Source organism: Vipera ursinii, assembly GCF_947247035.1.
Source record: "Vipera ursinii genome assembly, chromosome: 1".
Lineage (NCBI taxonomy): Eukaryota > Metazoa > Chordata > Lepidosauria > Squamata > Viperidae > Vipera > Vipera ursinii.
The window spans coordinates 195,398,590-195,418,048 of NC_139512.1; the positions used below are offsets into that span (position 1 = coordinate 195,398,590).

General features: G+C 37.6%; 1 protein-coding gene across 2 annotated transcripts in view; it reads right to left on the reverse strand.

Annotated features, from left to right (window-relative positions):
* VPS54 (VPS54 subunit of GARP complex) overlaps window positions 1-19,459 on the reverse strand; it is a 56,012-nt gene that overhangs the window by 21,653 nt on the left and 14,900 nt on the right. For both annotated transcript variants that reach the window (XM_083369570.1, XM_083369571.1), the window contains 8 exons: window positions 19,250-19,284; window positions 11,954-12,085; window positions 10,665-11,050; window positions 8,742-8,868; window positions 5,696-5,803; window positions 4,066-4,121; window positions 2,468-2,564; window positions 521-861 (listed from right to left, as the gene is read on the reverse strand). In XM_083369570.1, the coding sequence (XP_083225696.1) occupies window positions 521-861; window positions 2,468-2,564; window positions 4,066-4,121; window positions 5,696-5,803; window positions 8,742-8,868; window positions 10,665-11,050; window positions 11,954-12,085; window positions 19,250-19,284 (1,282 nt within the window). The remainder of the gene's footprint in view (window positions 1-520; window positions 862-2,467; window positions 2,565-4,065; window positions 4,122-5,695; window positions 5,804-8,741; window positions 8,869-10,664; window positions 11,051-11,953; window positions 12,086-19,249; window positions 19,285-19,459) is intronic.

Sequence of the window (19,459 nt, forward strand, 5' to 3'; positions counted from 1 at the left end):
TGACAGGGATAATCTCTCTGTTTTTGAGTAAATACTTATACTGTAATTATTCTCAAGTAAAGATCATTTTAGTAGCATATTATAGGCACTAATGAAGATGGAATAGAAAACTAGAAATCTCATAGAAGGAACTGGAGGATGGGCATGGAATAAATACGTAAGAGCAAAACTTCTCAACTTGGGTCAAAACACATACACGGATAAAAAATATCAATAAGACTCTTCTGTTGCCGTTGAAACATGTGGAAGCAATGTTTGTTCTTCTTTCATCCACAGACAAGGCAACGGAAGCACAGCTGGCAGCAAAAATCACACAGATTATTTGAATGCACAAACACAGACAGGATGGGCAAGCTGGTTGTTTCAGACAAAAGGGTCAAATCTGACATTTGAGTTTTGGAAATTATATTTTCTAAGTTCTATATTTTAGAACTTTTATGAATGTTCACATTTGTACAGCCGGAACCAATCGTGTCTGCTGTTTGGATCAGGCTCTAAGTGAAAGACCTTGACTACATACATGATCTCAACTCCACCCAGGGTTACGCTGGACGAAGTCTGTTCCTTGCTAGATGAGGAATCAGTGGTACATTCAGCTTCAGACACAGAATCACTACTGCTGGGCTGACTGTCTTGGTAAAGATTTCTCTGGGAGACAGAATCAGCTACTGTGGATGGAAGGTCTCCTTCACGGAAGGCGTCACTGATGAACATGCCTTCGTGAGTCAGATAGGCCACTTCTGTGTCTATGGAGCTCTCCTTTGCAGAATTGGTCTGCACAGAAATATCGCCCACTTCTTTGTTCCTTTGGTTCTTGTCAAGAACCAAGAGAACCACGCTTCTGATGACATTTAGGGTTCCCTAAAGAAAATATAGTGCTTGTTAAAAATGCTGTTATTTCTTGAAAAATATACCCTTTAGCAAAATATGCTAGCTTGATAACTCTACCCAAACGATAAAATCATTAAAGTATTCATAATTCACATTTAACATATATTCTGTCTCAAAAATTATTTTATGCAACATTTGTGGTTATGTATATGAACTGCGGTGGCTCAGTGGGTTAGGATGCTGAGCTTGTCGATCAGAAGATCGGCAGTTTGGCGGGTTGAATCCCGAGTGCCGCGTAACAGAGTGAGCACCTGTTACTCGTCCCAGCTTCTGCCAACCTAGCAGTTCAAAAGCACGTAAAAATGCAAGTAGAAAAATAGGGACCACTACGGTGGGAAGGTAACAGCGTTCCGTGCGCCTTTGGCGTCTAGTCATGCCAGCTACATAACCATGGAGACGTCCTCGGACAAGCGCTGGCTCTTCGGCTTTGAAACGGAGATGAGCATCGGCCCCTAGAGTTGAAAACGACTAGCACGCATGCGCGGGGGAACCTTTACCTTTACCTTATATGAACTGCCTTAAAAACAAGTGTCAGGGAGGGGGGAGCTGGGGAGGGTCGGGTCGGGGGGGATGGGGGTTTTTAATGGAAAATTGTATTGTAAAACTTTTCAATAAAAAAAAAAAAAAAAAAAAACAAGTGTCAGTGTTTGTGCAAATAACAGTAGTTTCCTGCCCCATCCCCAATGGTCTTATAAATTCCAACTGGATTCCAGTGTCTCAAATCTTCTAATCCTGAATGAGAAGTCAGGGAAGATTTTCTGTTTGTGTGAATCTGAGCAAAAAGAGAAATGCTTCCTCGCAACTCCGATGACACTTTTTTTTCTCATGCTTTTGATTGCTGTTTTCAAACTGTTATATTCAACATCAGACAGAATGTTGGTGTAAATGCTGGAAAGTACATCTATCTTTTCTTTTCTAACCATGTTTCTATCTCATTAAAAATAAATAAATAAAGGTTTCCCCTGCCAGTTGTGTCTGATTCTAGGGGGCGGTGCTCATCTCCAATTTACAGCTGTGAAGAGCCAGTGTTATCCAAAGATGCTTCTGTGGTCATGTGGCCAGCATGACTATATGCTGAAATAAATGCCTTCCTGCCAAAGTGGTACCTATTTATGTACTTGCATTTACGTGCTTTCAAACTGCTAGGCTGGCAGAAGCTGTGGATTTTGGTACATGGTTCTTTTTGAGAAAGGGCTTCTGCAGCATATTGTGTATGTTTTAATCATGTACAAAATAGGTTTTGTGTATGTGTAAACTATATATTTTCAAAGTTTCATTATTCACAGCTGTCAAGTCTGGAATGGAACCCCTCCAAATAACCATGGCCATCTATATTTGAACATTTCCCCCCCCCCAAGAATTTAGAATTTTATTATTTTAAAGAATTAATGCTGACAATAAATTTCCCCAAATACTTCCTTAAATTGCAGCTGTACAACCTTGTTTGATCAATACCGGTAGACAAAAGCCCAGTATTCTCTTATAAACTACATTATATCACCAGAACTAGAAAATTTTGTATTATGTATTATGCAAGATATATTGTAAAATCTTTATTGAAAAAACAGTACCTTACCTTAATTCTCTTGAGAAAGACAATGAAATTAGAAAAAATACTTTTCAGAAGTTCAAACCACTGCGGAAAATTTAACATTCTCATTTGATCTGCAAGTCTATAAACAATAACAAAATGCTGTCATTTAAATTTTAATTTAGCTATCTGGTTTACAACGGAAACAAAGTCATTACAATGTTGTTTTGATGATTAATAAAGCTGCATCTTTTTCTTGGTTCACACAATAGTTGTGTGATCTAACTGGAGTTAAAGCACACTTCACAGCATATCCGTCTGCTCTAAAGCAGCACTCGCCAACCTTTACAGCTTAATGGCCCAGACTAGTGTGGTGGTGGGGTATGTGAGTGGCAGGCCCACGAACGCGCATGCAGCTCTATTTGTGCGAGTGGCAGGGGTGCACACCCTCCACTCACATAAATAGAGCTTCACGCGTGAGCAGACAATGCTTGCCCTCATGTGCAAAGGTCCAGTTGTGCTAATGACAGGCACTTACGATCACGCATGAAGCTCCAATCATGTGAGTGAACGGCAGTTGCACTTGCACAAATGGAGCTTTGTGCATGAGAGCAAGCGCCCACTGTTTGTGTGAGTGGAGCTTTGTTTGTGTGTTTGCCTACTGCTCACGCAAGTGTAGCTTCACATGTGCACACTTGCCCATTTCTCCCATGGCCTGGTTTTGGAAATGGGTTGTGCCCAGAGGTTGGGGACTCTTGCTCTAAAGCATCATGTAGCACATAAGCACTTTCTAAGCTGAAATATCTATTTTTTCTGGAATTGAGAAGCTAAAAGATGCAGCTTCCTTAAGGAGATGTTAACAAATCTGGCATATATATTCCTATACTCGAATGTACTTTTCTAACTTATGAATTGAAGCACAGCACTTTCCTATAATCAATATATTTGCCGATCGAGTCCAAACCCACTTTACTTCTGATTTTTGCCAAATGTTCTAAAACTCAGAATTATTTTTTATTTTTTATTTATTTTAATTCCATTTATATCCCGCCCTTCTCCGAAGACTCAGGGCGCCTTTACAAACTTAGCAGTAGCCTTCATTCTATGTATATGCCTGCTTATTAGGGCTTTCACACACCCCAAGCGGCATTATTACAAAGTCAGCTTATTGCCCCCAACAATCTGGGTCCTCATTTTACCTACCTCGGAAGGATGGAAGGCTGAGTCAACCTTGAGCCTGGTGGGATGCGAACCTGCACTAATTGCAGGCAGCTGGTGTTACTTAAGGAGGCATTAGCCCACTGCTCCACCAAGGCTCTTATCATTTTTATTGGTTTATTATTCTGTCTGAAAATAGCCAGTTGCCCCTTTTATAATTCTAATCTATAATTTAGCATTATTTCTGAACACAGGCCATAGAATATACTAGGGTTATAAATAAATTTGTATCTTAATTTGATTTAAACTGGAATTATTAAGATCATTTCCAGCATTATCATATTTATCTAGTGTCAGAATATTCCCAACGTTAAATAATGCACTTGACAGAATGATGCAAAAACACAAAAGCAAACATATATGCATAAAAGTGTACATCATTCAGATACACAAAAGATTTTAAAGCTATTTAGTGTTATACTTACTTTACAACAATGTCTGTGTCAATTTCTTCTGTTTGTGATACTACGTTAACAATACACTGCATGACACAAAACAAAGTCTTAGCTTTCCCCACAGATTCAATGCTTCCCAACCTTAACCAAATATAAATATTTATTTGCCTAATGCTAGGCTCAGATAAAATCAAACACAGAAAAAATAAGAAATACGGTAAATTGGATTCTGCTTTAATTATAAAAATAAGTAAGAATTACTTATTTAGTATTATTTTCCTCCTAGTAATTATTGTGAGGCTGAAGTCACAAATCCAGCTTGCTGATAATATTAACTCCAATCTGCTTCTGCTTTCTCAATGCATGTTATACATTAAGTGGTAACACATCTTAATTGCAAAAATTCTCCTCAGTAGGGCACCACATAAATCCCAGCCAGCATATGTAGAAATTATGTCATATTTACTTTTTTTTAAAAAAAGATAAGTTTAAATTGAGCCCAGCTTATGGGGTAGGAGCTGACTGCAATTGTTTACGTTGGGTCAGATTTGATTGGCACTCGGATGGGATATCATCTAATCTCCAACTCCATAAAGTGATCCAGTAATTATAATTATTGTTGCTATCAAAGCCTGTGAGAGTCAAAAATCTTCCAGATCCAGATCCACTACCCCGCCTCAAAAAAGCCCAGCACATAGCAGGTACAGTCTAAAGAAAACTGCACACACTTTCTTGGAGTTTACAAGCCAGGAGGAGTTCTAGATAATGCAACAAGATGATGTCTTAATCTCTACTAAAAAAACCCATTCACAAGGAGTCAGGTTCCAGCAACTCTAAGTGCTTTTACTTGCACTTGTACTGTGAAAACCAGAGTGATTATATGAAACACCTTGTGCTGACTTTTTTCTTAATAGGGGATTTAGTCATCCTAAAAAGATCGCTGGAAAAATTAAGACATTTGCCCTCCATTACTGTCAAGTCTGAATAGGAGCACATACCTATGCTTTTGGTTAGAATTACTTTTTGGTTATGTTCATTTGAATAGGCCCCATCCTGTAAAAATCAGAGGTAGCAGTCAATTTAATCTGGGTCAAGCATGAGCTAAACATTGGGTGCTCTCACTTGCCTACTCAAGGGCAAGTCACTAGCATCAATTCCCCTCAAATATATTGTACCACTTTGTAAAAAAAGGATGGCAAAATATAGGGCATGGTGTAGTTCCTTCAGCAAGGGCTGGGTGATACTTTGAAACTCATTAATTTTAAAAAGTTGCAATTCCCTACCCTTTCTCTCAACTGTAGCTGCTGCTAAATGCTATTACCAGACATCACTTGTGAGAACCAAGATATACTTTTAAATAAATTTAAAGCAACAGATTATGAAGTACAGTGTTCCTTGTTTTGTACAACATTTAGTGAGGAATTTTAAAACTTCCCAACAACTCATATTTTAAAATCTAATTAGCTTACTTCTCTAAATAGAAATGTGTAGTCTATTCAAAGCTGTACCGTAAATCAACAATACATGGGTTTTGCCACATTTTGGTAACTCAATTATTAGAAAAGAGAAAGCTATTAAGTTACTTTGAAATATAAAATTGCCTGCAGAGTACATACTTTCAATATATAAAGTAGGTAAAAATCTTTGAAACATAAATCACCTGCTTTATTATATTCTTTGCTGTGATAATAATTTCATCTCCATATATTTCAAAAAAATTCAGCTTTCTTTGCTTTAGAAGTCCAAACACTAATGATATAAGCCTTTCCTAGGTAAAGGGGGAAAAACAAAACAAAATATGCTATAAAAAATTAAAACTTACTATGCTAAAACACTAAAGAGTAAATTCAGTGGAAATTGTCCCTGTAATAGGGTTTTAGGTTTGGGCAGCAGAACTTACAAGATCCTGGTGTGAATACATACAGTGCATTCAGAAAGTATTCAGACCCCTTTCACTTTTGTCAATTTTGTTATGCTGCAGCCTGATTCTACAGTTGTTGAAATTCATTTTTCCCCTCATTGATCTACACTCAGTATCCCATAATGACAATGCGAAAACAGAAACTTAGAAATGTTTGGACATTTATTAAAAAGAAAAAACTGAAATATCACTTTGGCGTTAAGTATTCACACCCTTCACTCAGTACTTTGTTGAAGCAGGGGTATGACGCACAAGCTTTGCACACGTGGATTGGGGGATTTTCTGCCATTCTTCTTTGCAAATCTTCACAAACTGAGCCAAGCTGGAGGGTGACCATTGGTGGACAGCCATTTTCAGGACCCTCCAGAGATGTTCAATAGAGTTCAAGTCAAGGCTCTGGCCGGGCCACTCTAGAACATTCACAGAGGTGTCCTTAAGCCACTCCTGTGTTGTCTTAGCTGTGTGCTTGGGAATGTTGTCATGTTAGACAGTGAACTTTCGGCCCAGTTTGAGGTCCTGGAACAGGTTTTCATTGAGGATATTCCTGTACTTTGCTCCATTCAGCTTTCCCTAATCCCTGACCAGTCTCCCAGTTCCTGGTGCTGAAAAACATCCCCACAGCATAATGCTGCCACATTTCACTGTTGAGATGACATTGGGCAGGTGATGAGTAGTGCCTGGCTTCCTCCAGACATAATATTTAGAATTGAGGCCAAACAGTTCAATCTTGCTTTCATCAGACCAGAGAATTTTATTCCTTATAGTCTGAGAGTCTTTCAGGTGCTTTTTTGCAAACTCCAAGCAGGCTTTCGTGTGTTTCCATCTACCTACTCTGCCATAAAGTCCAGATTGGTGGAGGGCTGTAGAGATGGTTGTTCTTCTGGAACTCTGTCCCATCCCCACACAGGATCTCTGGAGCTCAGTCAGAATGACCATCGGATTCTTGGTCACCTCTCTTACTAAGACCCTAAGACTCTTCTCCTCCGATTGCTCAGTTTAGCTGGGTGACCAGCTCTTGGAAGAGTCCTGGTTGTGCCAAACTTCTTCCATTTGAGCACTATGGAGGCACTGTGCTCTTAGGAACCTTCAGTGCAGCAGACATTTTACTGTAGCCTTCCCCAGATCTGTGCGTTGCAATAATCCTGTCTCTGAGCTCTGCAGGCAGATTCATTGTCCTCATGGCTTTTGCCCTGCTACAGTATGCATTGTCAGCTGTGAGGCCTTCTATAGAGAGGTGTATGCCTTTCCAAATCATGACCAATCAATTTAATTTACCCCAGGTAGACTCCAGTGAAGGCGTAGAAACATGTCAGCAATGATCAAGAGAAATGGGAACACTTGAGCTATCTTTCAAGTGTTTATTTATTTATTTTTATTTTTATTCCATTTATATCCCGCCCTTCTCCGAAGACTCAGGGCACTTACAAGCTTAGCAGTAGCCTTCATTCTATGTATATGCCTGCTTATTAGGGCTTTCACACACACCCCAAGCGGTATTATTACAAAGTCAGCTTAATTGCCCCCAACAATCTGGGTCCTCATTTTACCTACCTCGGAAGGATGGAAGGCTGAGTCAACCTTGAGCCTGGTGGGATGCGAACCTGCACTAATTGCAGGCAGCTGGTGTTACTTAAGGAGGCATTAGCCCACTGCTCCACCAAGGCTTTAGTGTTGTTGTAAAGGGTCTAAATACTTAATGTCAATGTGATATTTCAGTTTTTTCTTTTTAATAAATTGACCGACATTCCTAAAATTCCATTTTCACTCTGACATTATGGGGTACGGAGTGTAGATTAATGCAAAAAAAATAATCAACAACTGGAGAATCAGGCTGCAGCATTACAAAACTGACAAAAGTGAACGCACTGTAATTGTGTATATACTGGCGAAAGTTAAGACAGTTACCATGACTGTGAATGCAAACCGAAAAAAGGATAAACATATATTTTGATATAATAAAAGAAATATTAACATTAAATGAATTATTCTGATACAAGAGCATTGCACATATGAAATATATAAATGACTCCACTATCCTTAATAGTTAGATAGATTATCTATATAATCTCCATATATATAATGTTAGATTTTATAAGTTATAACACAGTCTTACTTCCTCATTGGATTTATTTATTTATTTTATTTTAATTCCATTTATATCCCGCCCTTCTCCGAAGACTCAGGGCGGCTTACAAGCTTAGCAGTAGCCTTCATTCTATGTATATGCCTGCTTATTAGGGCTTTCACACACACACCCCAAGCGGCATTATTACAAAGTCAGCTTAATTGCCCCCAACAATCTGGGTCCTCATTTTACCTACCTCGGAAGGATGGAAGGCTGAGTCAACCTTGAGCCTGGTGGGATGCGAACCTGCACTAATTGCAGGCAGCTGGTGTTACTTAAGGAGGCATTAGCCCACTGCTCCACCAAGGCTCTACTAATTGGATAATACCAATTAGTAACTGAGCTAGTGTAGAGGAGAAAATAATGAGGAATCCATGCATCTTCTTTTTCTAGTGTAGCCAAGAAGAGCATTAGCTCATACTGCTCTCTCATGTTGAACTTGACCATGCTCATGTCCTTCCCAAATGTAGTACAGAAAAGAAAAGATGTACAAATGCAAATTGGGATCAAAATGAATGCTTATAAATCACTGAACACAATTCAAAATATACTGGTGTGGATTACTTTAATGAAAAGAAAAAATAAATAGCATTTCTGGCTATGGATTTCAGATTGTGTCCTGAAAGCAACTGTAAATTTATTCACAACTGAACATTGTACCTCTTCTAAAATTTGACATTCTTCCTCCAGAGGTCGACTTAAATCATTGTGCGAATAAGAAGAGAACTCTGCAATCATCATTTTATCTATCAGTTTTTCTAATTCACAAAGCTGTGATCCAAGATGTCTGTGTAGGATTTTTTTTAAAAAAAAATCAAGAAAAAAGGTTTAGAAGAAATAAAGTTAATATTGAGAAACATGGGAATGTATTACTATCATACTAATAATTTCTTTTTGGAGTATATTACAGTTCCATTTAAACAAAGACATTCTACTTTGACATGAACTGAAAAGAAATTTCAATTAAAGTGAAAACAAACTGGTAAGAAATGGATTGCTTGCATTGTCTTGTTTACAAGTCCCTGGAAATATCTGAATAACCACTGTTCTAATCAGGATGGCAGTCTGCTCTATCAATATTCTTATAGTTTAAGAAACACTCTTTTATTTATTTATTTGGTAAATTTATATAGCTGCCCATATCATATTCATGTGACTCTAAGCAGCATATAAAGTTAAAAATAAGCAAAACAGTACAAAATAACCAAAAACATAGCAATAAAATAATTTAAAAGCATTAAAAACAACAGAACCCTTATAACTCATTTAAAACCCATCTTTTTTATATTTCTTATGAACAACCCCCGCTTTTTGGTTTCTGCAGTTGAAAAGTGTAAGCCACTGCTTTGCATATGGCAAATTCATAACTGAATGTTAAATAAGCTTTATGTGATTGTGGTACGCTGCCCAAGTTAGATGGGTGGCTATATAAATTTGATATTCCCTCTTCCTTCAAAAACAGTTAAACGATTAAGTATAAAAATTACTTGGCTATCTACATGCAAAATAAGTTTATTTATTTATTTATTTAGCCTATGGCTGGTCACACACAGAATTAAAAGCACTTCATATTTACAAGTTAGAATAGTTAAAACAATTTTTTTTTAAAAAAAGAAGCAACTATAAAACCTAAGAGGAAAACAGAAATAACATTTCAGAGTTTAATGTCGAGTTTGGAGATCCAGTCAGTAGCTGCCGTTGTTACGCAGAGGAAGTCCTTAAAATCTCCTGGGTATCATCTATTAGTGCATTCCCTCACTATGTTGGATAGTCTGTCGGGGAGCCCTGCAATCATTGTGCTGAAGGTGTCTTTCCCCATTTATACAGAGAATCGGCACACACCCCATGAGTCGTTCTAATTCTATTGTATGTCACCCATATGTGTCGGGGTAGATTAAATCCTGGAGGTATACTATTAGGATTAATATGCTCAGAAATATCTTGGGAGGTATAGCTACTCCATGCTTCCATCCACTTTTGTATCATGCTCTGATGTTCGGCCAGCAGCTTAAGCGCTGTGAGGAGTGGTGGATTTCTTGACTTTAATCGACATCTTAAGAGATCAGAGGTATAGGCATGAATGGGTAGAGAGGAGTTTAGCAGGATCTTACTATACTACCGAATGAGAGCTTCTTGTCATCATAAGTGCGGGGGAGCTATGTGGCTAAGAACTGGTAGCCAGTGAATAGGTGTAGATTTTATGCACCCAGTAATTAATGTCATCGTATGGTTGAGTTGAACATCAACAGACGGACTGGTAGCCAGACATCCGCGATGATCTCCTGGCTTCACACACAACTCCACAGTCCTTTTAAGGACTAAAAAATAGCAGAAATAACAGAAATAACAAATACCAATACTAAAATGATTCGGAATATTGGAAGTTCAATATGTATATGCCAACTTAACATCGAAGGCAGTAGTAGATCAAAATGTGAACATCTCTCCAAACTACTACTTGAAAACTATGTCGATTTGGCCGTGATCCAGGAAACACGCATTGAGAATGAACAGCAGCTTAAAATAAATTAAATAATGATTATATGATTATGCATATCTAATGAAATCTCAAACATTACCTACCGGAAACTGTGTATGCCCTGAAGTTCCTGCTGTAGCACTTCCTGTGTCGTTGCAATTAAGTCTAATGCTCCAACAAATTCAGAAGTGGACAACAATAACTGTACTGTAGGTTGTGTTTGGTGTACAGTTGCCATCAACTTCAGCTTATTATATGCTTTTATGCAGTTATTTTTACTCAGTGATAAACTTAATACTTTAAGAGATCCTTCACACATGACTTTGTCTATTTGGCCTATCTTATCTCGAAGCATTTTTACAGCCTGGGACGTTTTCTTGAGGTAGTCTTGCAGTTCATGCTGAGAGGTCATTGCATGAAAAAACGCTTCTGATCGGAGAGAGATCTGATGAGCAATATTAACTTCCACAATATCCAGATAGTGACTAAGCTTAAGAAATAAAGAAAAATCATGTTGGATTTGATCTATCTACAAAAGTCATTATTAAAATGCCAGCAAATTCATTCAGTGTGCTTCATTCAAGAAACTGCATTCTAAAATACTTCATACAAGTTTTTTTCTTTTACAAATTATTACCTGTAAAACAGACCCCTTATTTAGTACTGAAGATTAGCAAAAACGAGTATATGGTCAAAATCAAAAGGTTTCCAATATAAAACTGAGAAACAGTTCATATTTTTGAATTGCTGCCATTCTTCAGAGAAAAAAAATATTCTTTCCTTTTTGGAAGTCTCTGCGATCTAATAGAAGTTACGGTACTTTGTGAATGTACCAGAGATGCATTTCCCCCAATTTTTCTGACCCACAAATTCTTTCCCCTCTAAACTAGTTTAAAGGCTGGAAAAACACTAGAACAATGTAGAAACTGGCAGAAATGCTGTTAGTTGCAAGCACACAAACCTGACACGATTTCTGACTGAGTTTTGTCAAAACATATTTAGAATTTGCATAGGAAGCTTTCTTAAGGGATGCTATTAAAATGAAGGCTAGTTGGAAAATGAAATAGCCAAACGTGGTATGTATATATATATATATATATATATATATATATATATATATATATATATATATATATATATATATATATATATATACACATACATATATATATATACATATATATATATATACATATATACATATATATATATACATATATATATATATATATATATATATATATATATATATATATATATATATATATATATATATATGTATATATATATATATATCTTACCCTTCATTTGTTTTTAAACAAAACAAAACATGGCAATTCAAGAAAATACTTGAATTTTTAATCACTGTGGTGAAAATATGCATATTGTTTACCTTTTCTTGAAGTAGCTTGGAGGAAGCTGTATCACGGTTTCCTTTCCCAGAAGCAGTATTAAAATGAGACCAAGGTAATACTGCATTAAATGTTAAGGGATCATCCAAGGCAAAATCTGGTTTCATAAAAATCTGGGGGGGAAACCCACATCTCATATTCACTGCATACTACTACTAATAATAATTCATACTAATAATTCAGACATTATAATTATATTATTTACTTATCAGTTTTGTTCAGGAGTGTCACTGTTCATGCTGGGTATAAAATATTTAGAATTTAAACCAACCAATCAATTATACCATAATGTATTTATTTCTGTTCTGCTGCAATCATCTGAATCTTGGTGGCTGATATTTTAGAAAACCAATTTAAAAATCCATAGTGACCTAAATATCATTTTGGTTTCGTTTGTAAACAAAAAATCTTAATGGTAAAATAAGAATAAAAGAAAACAAAAATGAGGGATCCAAATAGGTTGAAACATCTTTAATATATCCCTGAATGCACCAGGCTGCCCTTAAGGAAAACTCTTCCAGAGCACTGAGTTACCCCCAAAAGGAAATACAGTGGTGCCTCAGTCCTCATTGCTAATTCGTTCTGGAAGAGGCGCCAAATACTAAAACTATCAAGGACTAAAAAAACCCATGTAACTTACTGCATGATCCACTATTTCTGCCAGAAATACCTCGTGTTGACTTTTTCCTTAATAGGGCATTTAGTCATCCTAAAAAGATCACTAGATTTGCCCTCCATTACTGTCAAGTGTAGGTCTGAATAGGAGCGCATAACTATGCTTTTGGTTAGAACTACTTTTTAGTTATGTTCATTTGAATAGGCCCCATCCTGTAAAAATCAGAGGTAGCAGTCAATTTAATCTGGGTCAAGCATGATCTAAACACGGCAAAGGAGTTATGTGCGATAGAAATATTTCCATCTCCACATTACATAACATCTCCAGGATGTATTAGCAGAGATTACCTGAGACAAATCCATGGTCACCATGGAGATTATGAATTCCTGGGCTTTATCTGATCCTAGCTCCGAAGCCAACACAAAGAGGTGTGTCTATCCATCACCAGCCCGGAACAGATTCAGGAGCCCAGGGAAGTATCTCACTGGGGAACAGGGCAGACAGTACACAAGTAGGATCTCTAGCTTATCTTTACAATTTGCTCTCACACTCTAATATTGCGAGAACAGTTTCCATAATCACGGAAAGGGTATCCCTACCTCTTTCCACCTCCCTGGCTATAGCACAAGGCTGAAGGAACTAAAATCTGGCAAGTCTGATTTCAGAGAGAATGACGTTGTCACCCTTGCCTAGTAAAGTATGTCAGATCTGCCTGTTTGTCCACCAGCAAACTGTGAATGAGAGTTTTTATTACAGACAGTTGTGGCATTTACCACCAACACTCTGAGGCCACTGCCCAGCAATCTGAGTACCTGGCCCCCAGCATGAGCTTGTTGAGTTAGAAGTAGAGAATTCCATTAAATTAGATGCCTCTCTTCTCCTGGAACAGCATACCCATATTTCCCTGAACCAAACAGTACAGAGATATAACATCCACCCCCAATCCACTCTGTTGTCTCTCACTAGTCTTCTTTCACTAGCATCCATTTAAATGCTCTTATTTCCCAAAAAGATGCAATACACACATCCAGTAATCAGCCTATTTGGAAACAATCATGCAGCTGGTCACAAATTCTAGTAACTTACTCAAATTTTCATACATATTAAACCACCAATAAATCAACTGAGAACCTTCCTTCCCAATACATTCCCACTAATGTCTCAGGGTTGAAACCCTGCACTTAACCTTTCGCCCATTTCAGTTAGGGATATCCAATCCATCTCACTTCTCACCCAAGGTAGGTCTTGTAAATGTAATGGCATGATTGCCTGTTTCCCTACGCCTAGTAGTCAGTTGGTAGGATCCCAATGGGATAAATTGGGCACAACTGGCCCCCTTAACCGCCCTGAGTCTTTCGGGAGAAGGGCGGTATACAAATATAATAAACTTAAACTTAACATTAGGAATGATAGAAGTACAACTTTAGTCCAGTACACTCAAGTCACAAGATCTCCCATCTGATATTGCTATATCTTCATCAGTCTCTTGAGAATCACTCCAACCATTTTTCTCTTTGCATAATCCTTTCATTAAACCATTCAAACGTACAGTAATGGCGGCATTGAAATCAGGCAACAAGGCTCATTCTTAGGCAATATTCCAACTGGATAATGCCATTACTAACCTCTCCTGTCTGTTACCCCGCTACTTCTTCTTCTACCAATTTGACAGCCAATTCATTCATAATTGTAGTACTCCCCTGAACAGTGGTGGTGTCAGCTCCAACAATGGCAAGTTCCAATAACAAAACCCCATCAGTTACACTCAAAACACCTATTTTCCAGATTGTATCAGTTTCATCTTCCTCTCAGTTCCTGTGTCCTGCATGCTTTAAAAATGGATACTTAACTAGCTTGCTACTCACTCTGTCCTTAATGTGACCTTAACACTGTTTCTTTGTTCCCATCAGCTATAGCATCTGAGGAAAGAACACCCGAATCCTTTTAGGCCATTTTATGACAGCTTCAGATTCCTTTTAACTGCCATTCTTATTTTTGCAAGATTGTTTTTTTATTGTTATTTTTATTTAAAAACTCTTTTTACGGCAATCTAAGAAAATAGGGGAACTTAGGCACCACACAAGTTATGTAGCAAGTAAAAACAGGGTCAGTCATAAAGGACTCAAATGTCTGTACACCAATGCGCTGAGTATGAACAGTAAGCAGGGTGAACTAGAAATTCAGGTAAATGAGGGCGGATATGATATTGTTGCCATTACGGAAACATGATGGGATGAAACCCACAAATGGAACACACAGCTAGAGGGATTTAAATTATTTAAAAGAAACAGACTAAACAAAACAGGAGGTGGAATTGCTCTCTATATAAGAAATAACTTTATCTCTACAGAAATAGAGCACAACAGTGATGAAAACTGTAAACGTGAATGTATTTGGGTCAATATAAAAGGGGGAAAAATGACATTGCCATAGGTGTATACTATAGGACGCCCAACCAAGCAGAGGAAATAGATGAACTTTTTGCTAGTCAGTTAACTAAGGTATGTAGGAAGCGCATTACAATAGTAATGGGGGACTTTAATTACCCTGATATCAACTGGGAGACAAATTCTGCACCAAGTGGAAGATCTAACAGATTCCTGACAAACCTAGCAGACAACTTTCTCTCCCAAAAAGTAGAGAAGGGAACTAGGGGATTAGCCATATTGGATTTAATTCTCACTAACAGAGATGAAATGATAGAAAGTGTCAAAGCCACAGGAACCTTGGGGGGAACTGATCATGCAATATTGGAATTCAACATTATGGAAGCACAAGCAATAGAATACAGCCAAACTAGAGTCTTGGACTTTAAAAGAGCTAATTTCAATAAACTTAGAGAGACCTTGGGAAGAATTCCATGGATGAGAATCCTAAAGGGGAAAACAACTCAAGAAGCTTGGGAAATTTTGAAAAGTGAGATAATAAAGGCCCAGTCTAGCACAATACCAACAAAGAAGAAAAATAACAGCTTTCAAAAGAAACCAGCATGGCTGCATAAAGAACTCTCTGATAAACTGAAAGATAAAAAGGACAAGTAGAAGAAGTGGAAAGAGGGGCACATAACTAAGGCAGAATATCAGCAAACAGCCCGTGCCTGCAAACATGAAGTGAGGAAAGCTAAGGCTCAAAATGAACTTGTTCTGTACCAGCCTGCTACCGGCCCTGCAGAAAAGGCAGGAACAACCCCTTTACAAACGGCAAAAGGCTGGAATTACGCCTGCCAAATTTATAGCTACAAAAACAAACAAGACACGAACCAAGAAACAGGAGCTTTAAGAAACACGAACTATCCAAGCGGTTGCCTTCAGCAAACCAGCCCTCCCCACACATTCCCCTTATATAGAGTTCAGGGCGTGGCTTCTCTCTGCCTCCTTCCGAGAAGCCCCATTGCCTTCCTCTGTTTACTCCTAATTGACTGCCTCCTGCGTCGGACGTCCTTGAACAGGGCCAGCTGTGGGTCATCTTCATCCACGCTGTCAGGCTCATACAGCTGGGTCTCCGTGGTGACTAAGTGGGAGGGGCCTGGCTGTGGGCTCTCATCAACAAGATCTTCAAACCCCTCAGCAAAGTCTTCAACACCCCCCTCCTCCTCCTCTGAGTCGTCCGACCCAACTGCCGAACCCACAGGCTGACCCTGAATCACAACAGAACTAAGGCTTGCGACCAAAGTCAAAAATAACAAAAAAAGCTTCTTTCAACATACAAGAAACAAGAAAAAAGTTAAGGAAATGATTGGTCCATTAGTGGAGGAAAGTGGCAAGAAGGTGACAAGCAACAGGGAGAAAGAGAAACCATTCTCTCTTTGAATGGTTTTCTCAGCACTTCCTCAGCACGCTGGGTCTTTGGTTTGTTTTGCTGGAAGGCTGAGTTTAGGATTGCCTCTTTTCCTTCCTTCTTAGAAGCAGAAAGTCAGTGAACTAATCTAATACAATGTAATAATAATGGAAATAAAGTGTATTATTTATTTGTTTGTTTAGAAAATTTAGAATATAATGAATCATCCTGAAACCTCCCCCCTATGGGAAAAATTGTCTTCCATGAAACCGGTTCCTGGTGCCAAAAGGTTGGGGACCTCTGCTCCAAAGCGCCTGAAGGCAGGACAAGAAGCAACAGATGGAAACTAGTCAAGGAGAGAAGCAACCTAGAACTAAGGAGGAACTTCCTGACAGTTAGAACAATTAACCAGTGGAACAACCTGCCTCCAGAATGCTGTGAATGCTCCAACACTGGAAGTTTTTAAGAAGAGACTGGACAGCCATTTGTCTGAAATGGTATAGGGTTTCCTGTCTGAGCAGGGGGTTGGACTAGATGACCTCCAAGGTCCCTTCCAACTTCTTCTTCTTCTTCTTCTTCTTCTTCTTCTTCTTCTTCTTCTTCTTCTTCTTCTTCTTATTCTTATTCTTATTATTATTATTATTATTATTATTATTATTATTATTATTATTATTATTATTATTTTCTTTTCGCTGGTGTTTCTCTTTTTCCTTCCTTTTGCTGCTGTGCACACAATAGTTCTTTTCATTTTGCTTTTTATCTCTTTTTGATTCAACAATACTTAATGGCTGAGTATTTTGCCACCAGATATAACTGTGACTCCTGTCCTTTTAAAGCATTTTTTAAAAAAACATGCATCTTTTGTACATATGCCAAGTTGCAAACAAGATTCAGAAGTGAATCAGCATATTATATACTATTGTTTCAAATTCTTTATCAGATGATGAGGAAGTGGAGGGGAAGTAAAATTCTGTTATTTGTGTAAAGTAGTGCATTTGCCAATGTTAAAGTTGCTGCACATATGAGTAATTAACATTAATATTTCTTCTTTGAGAAAAATGCATGTAGCTCATAAAGCAAGCAATATAACTTTGGTTGCTCATCACTACTTGCTTTCCTCTTTTCAAATATACAGACAGCAAATAGGTAGTCCTCAACTTACAACCATTTGTTTAATGAACGGTTGAAGTTACAGCAGCACTGAAAAAAGATTTAGGACCATTTTTCACACTTACGACTGTTGTAGCATCTCATGGTCACATGATTACAATTTAGATTCTTGGCAACTGGTTCATATTTATGATGGCTGCAATGTCCTGGGGACACGTGATCACCTTTTGCGACCTTCTGACAAACAAAGTTAGTGGGAAAGCCAGATTCACTTAACAACCGGGTTAACTAACTTAACAACTGCAGTGATTCCCTTAACAATGGTGGCAAGAAAAGTTATAAAATGCGCCAAAACTCACTTAACAACTGTCATACTACCTATACTAAGCTTGGGAATCCATAATCTAAATATGTTATGCAAGGTGAAACAACCACAGCTGTACTTGGGATCGCAAACATGGCTGCATGAACCAAATATTTATATATACCATAGTTTCCCAATACTGACAGTTTTATTTCCAATTCATTTCCTAAAAATCCCTAGCAAAACACTTTTTTTTTAATAGCCACCCCACATGAGTATTGGGGGAACTGCTTGAGGAATCAGCAGAAACGGCCCTTTAAAATAGAGAGGGGATGAAATATTCAACTACAATCTCGGTGAACTTGATAAGAGGTGAGGAAGAAAACGACCAGCAGTGAGGCAGATAGATTCATTAACAGTGGTGATGGGTGCACCATTGGGAGACTTGAAATAAAAGGGTAGATTGTCATGGAGAAAATCCATCTTTGTTATCACCAGTCAAAAACCTCTTGATGGCACATCATCATCATCATCATCTTGTTACCTTTAATATTCTTATTCATCCTGTCCTATAAATAATCATTTTTCCCCAATGCATATAAAGACACTGAATAATATCCTCAGTCAGCAATTCAAGGTGGCTCACAAAATTACATTACATTAACCCAGAGAAAAGATAAAAGATTATCTAAGGGAAACAAACATACAGCGTGAACTAATCCATCTAGTTCAATGCAGGTGGACACCAACCCAGAGAATGTATATGACCACAGGAATCAGGATACGAAATGGCATTGCTCGAGAAACGGGTCATGAAGCAAAAAAGGCTGAATTCAGATTCATACCCAGTTACCTCAATCCAACTCCAAAATAGTATCTACCACCTTTTTTTTTTCTAAGCACGTCACACCAACTGTTCTAAGTTTGCTATTATTGTTTTGGCTATTTTTAAAATGAACATTTCTTTGAAATTTGCAATAAATAAAGGCTGAAATGCACAATATTGTTAAAATGTTGATGTAAGTTTGTTGTAAACTAAATTAGGAAATTTTAAATTTTAATGCCACAGCTGATGAGCAGACAATAAAAGAAGGGAAAAGAAGACATATAAGTCTGGAATTTCTTTTACCATTTTTTAAAATGTTAGTCCAACAAAGATAAATAAAATAAAATCTTACAAAAGAAGAAAAACATAAAAACAGCAGAGAGCTGTGTTAAGCTTTCTAAACTGCATACTTCTTTGTAAAAAAGAGTATGTGTATTTGTTCTCAGGAATCCTGCTGACTGCCTGGACAAGTCCCTGCAGTTTTCTTGGCAATATTTTCAGAAATGATTTGCCTTTGCTTTCTTCCTAGCCTGGTGCCTTAAACACTGCAACCCCCCCACCCTCACCCCAAATGAAAGAACTGTTAAAGAATGTATTACCATACACACAATTTTTCTTATGACTATGAAATATTTTAGTCATACCTTAGGTACTTGTTCCAGATCTGTCCTGGATTTATCTAGGAATAAAATAAAAAAAAAATAATTTACATGACAGATAAAGATATCTGAATTATCTACACCCTCAAGAAATTCTTTTCATTCATTGATTTTCTGTTATAAAATAAAAGCAGGCAATCATTAATTTTTAAAATTTAAAATGTATTAAATATTATTCTAAATAAATCTGACATA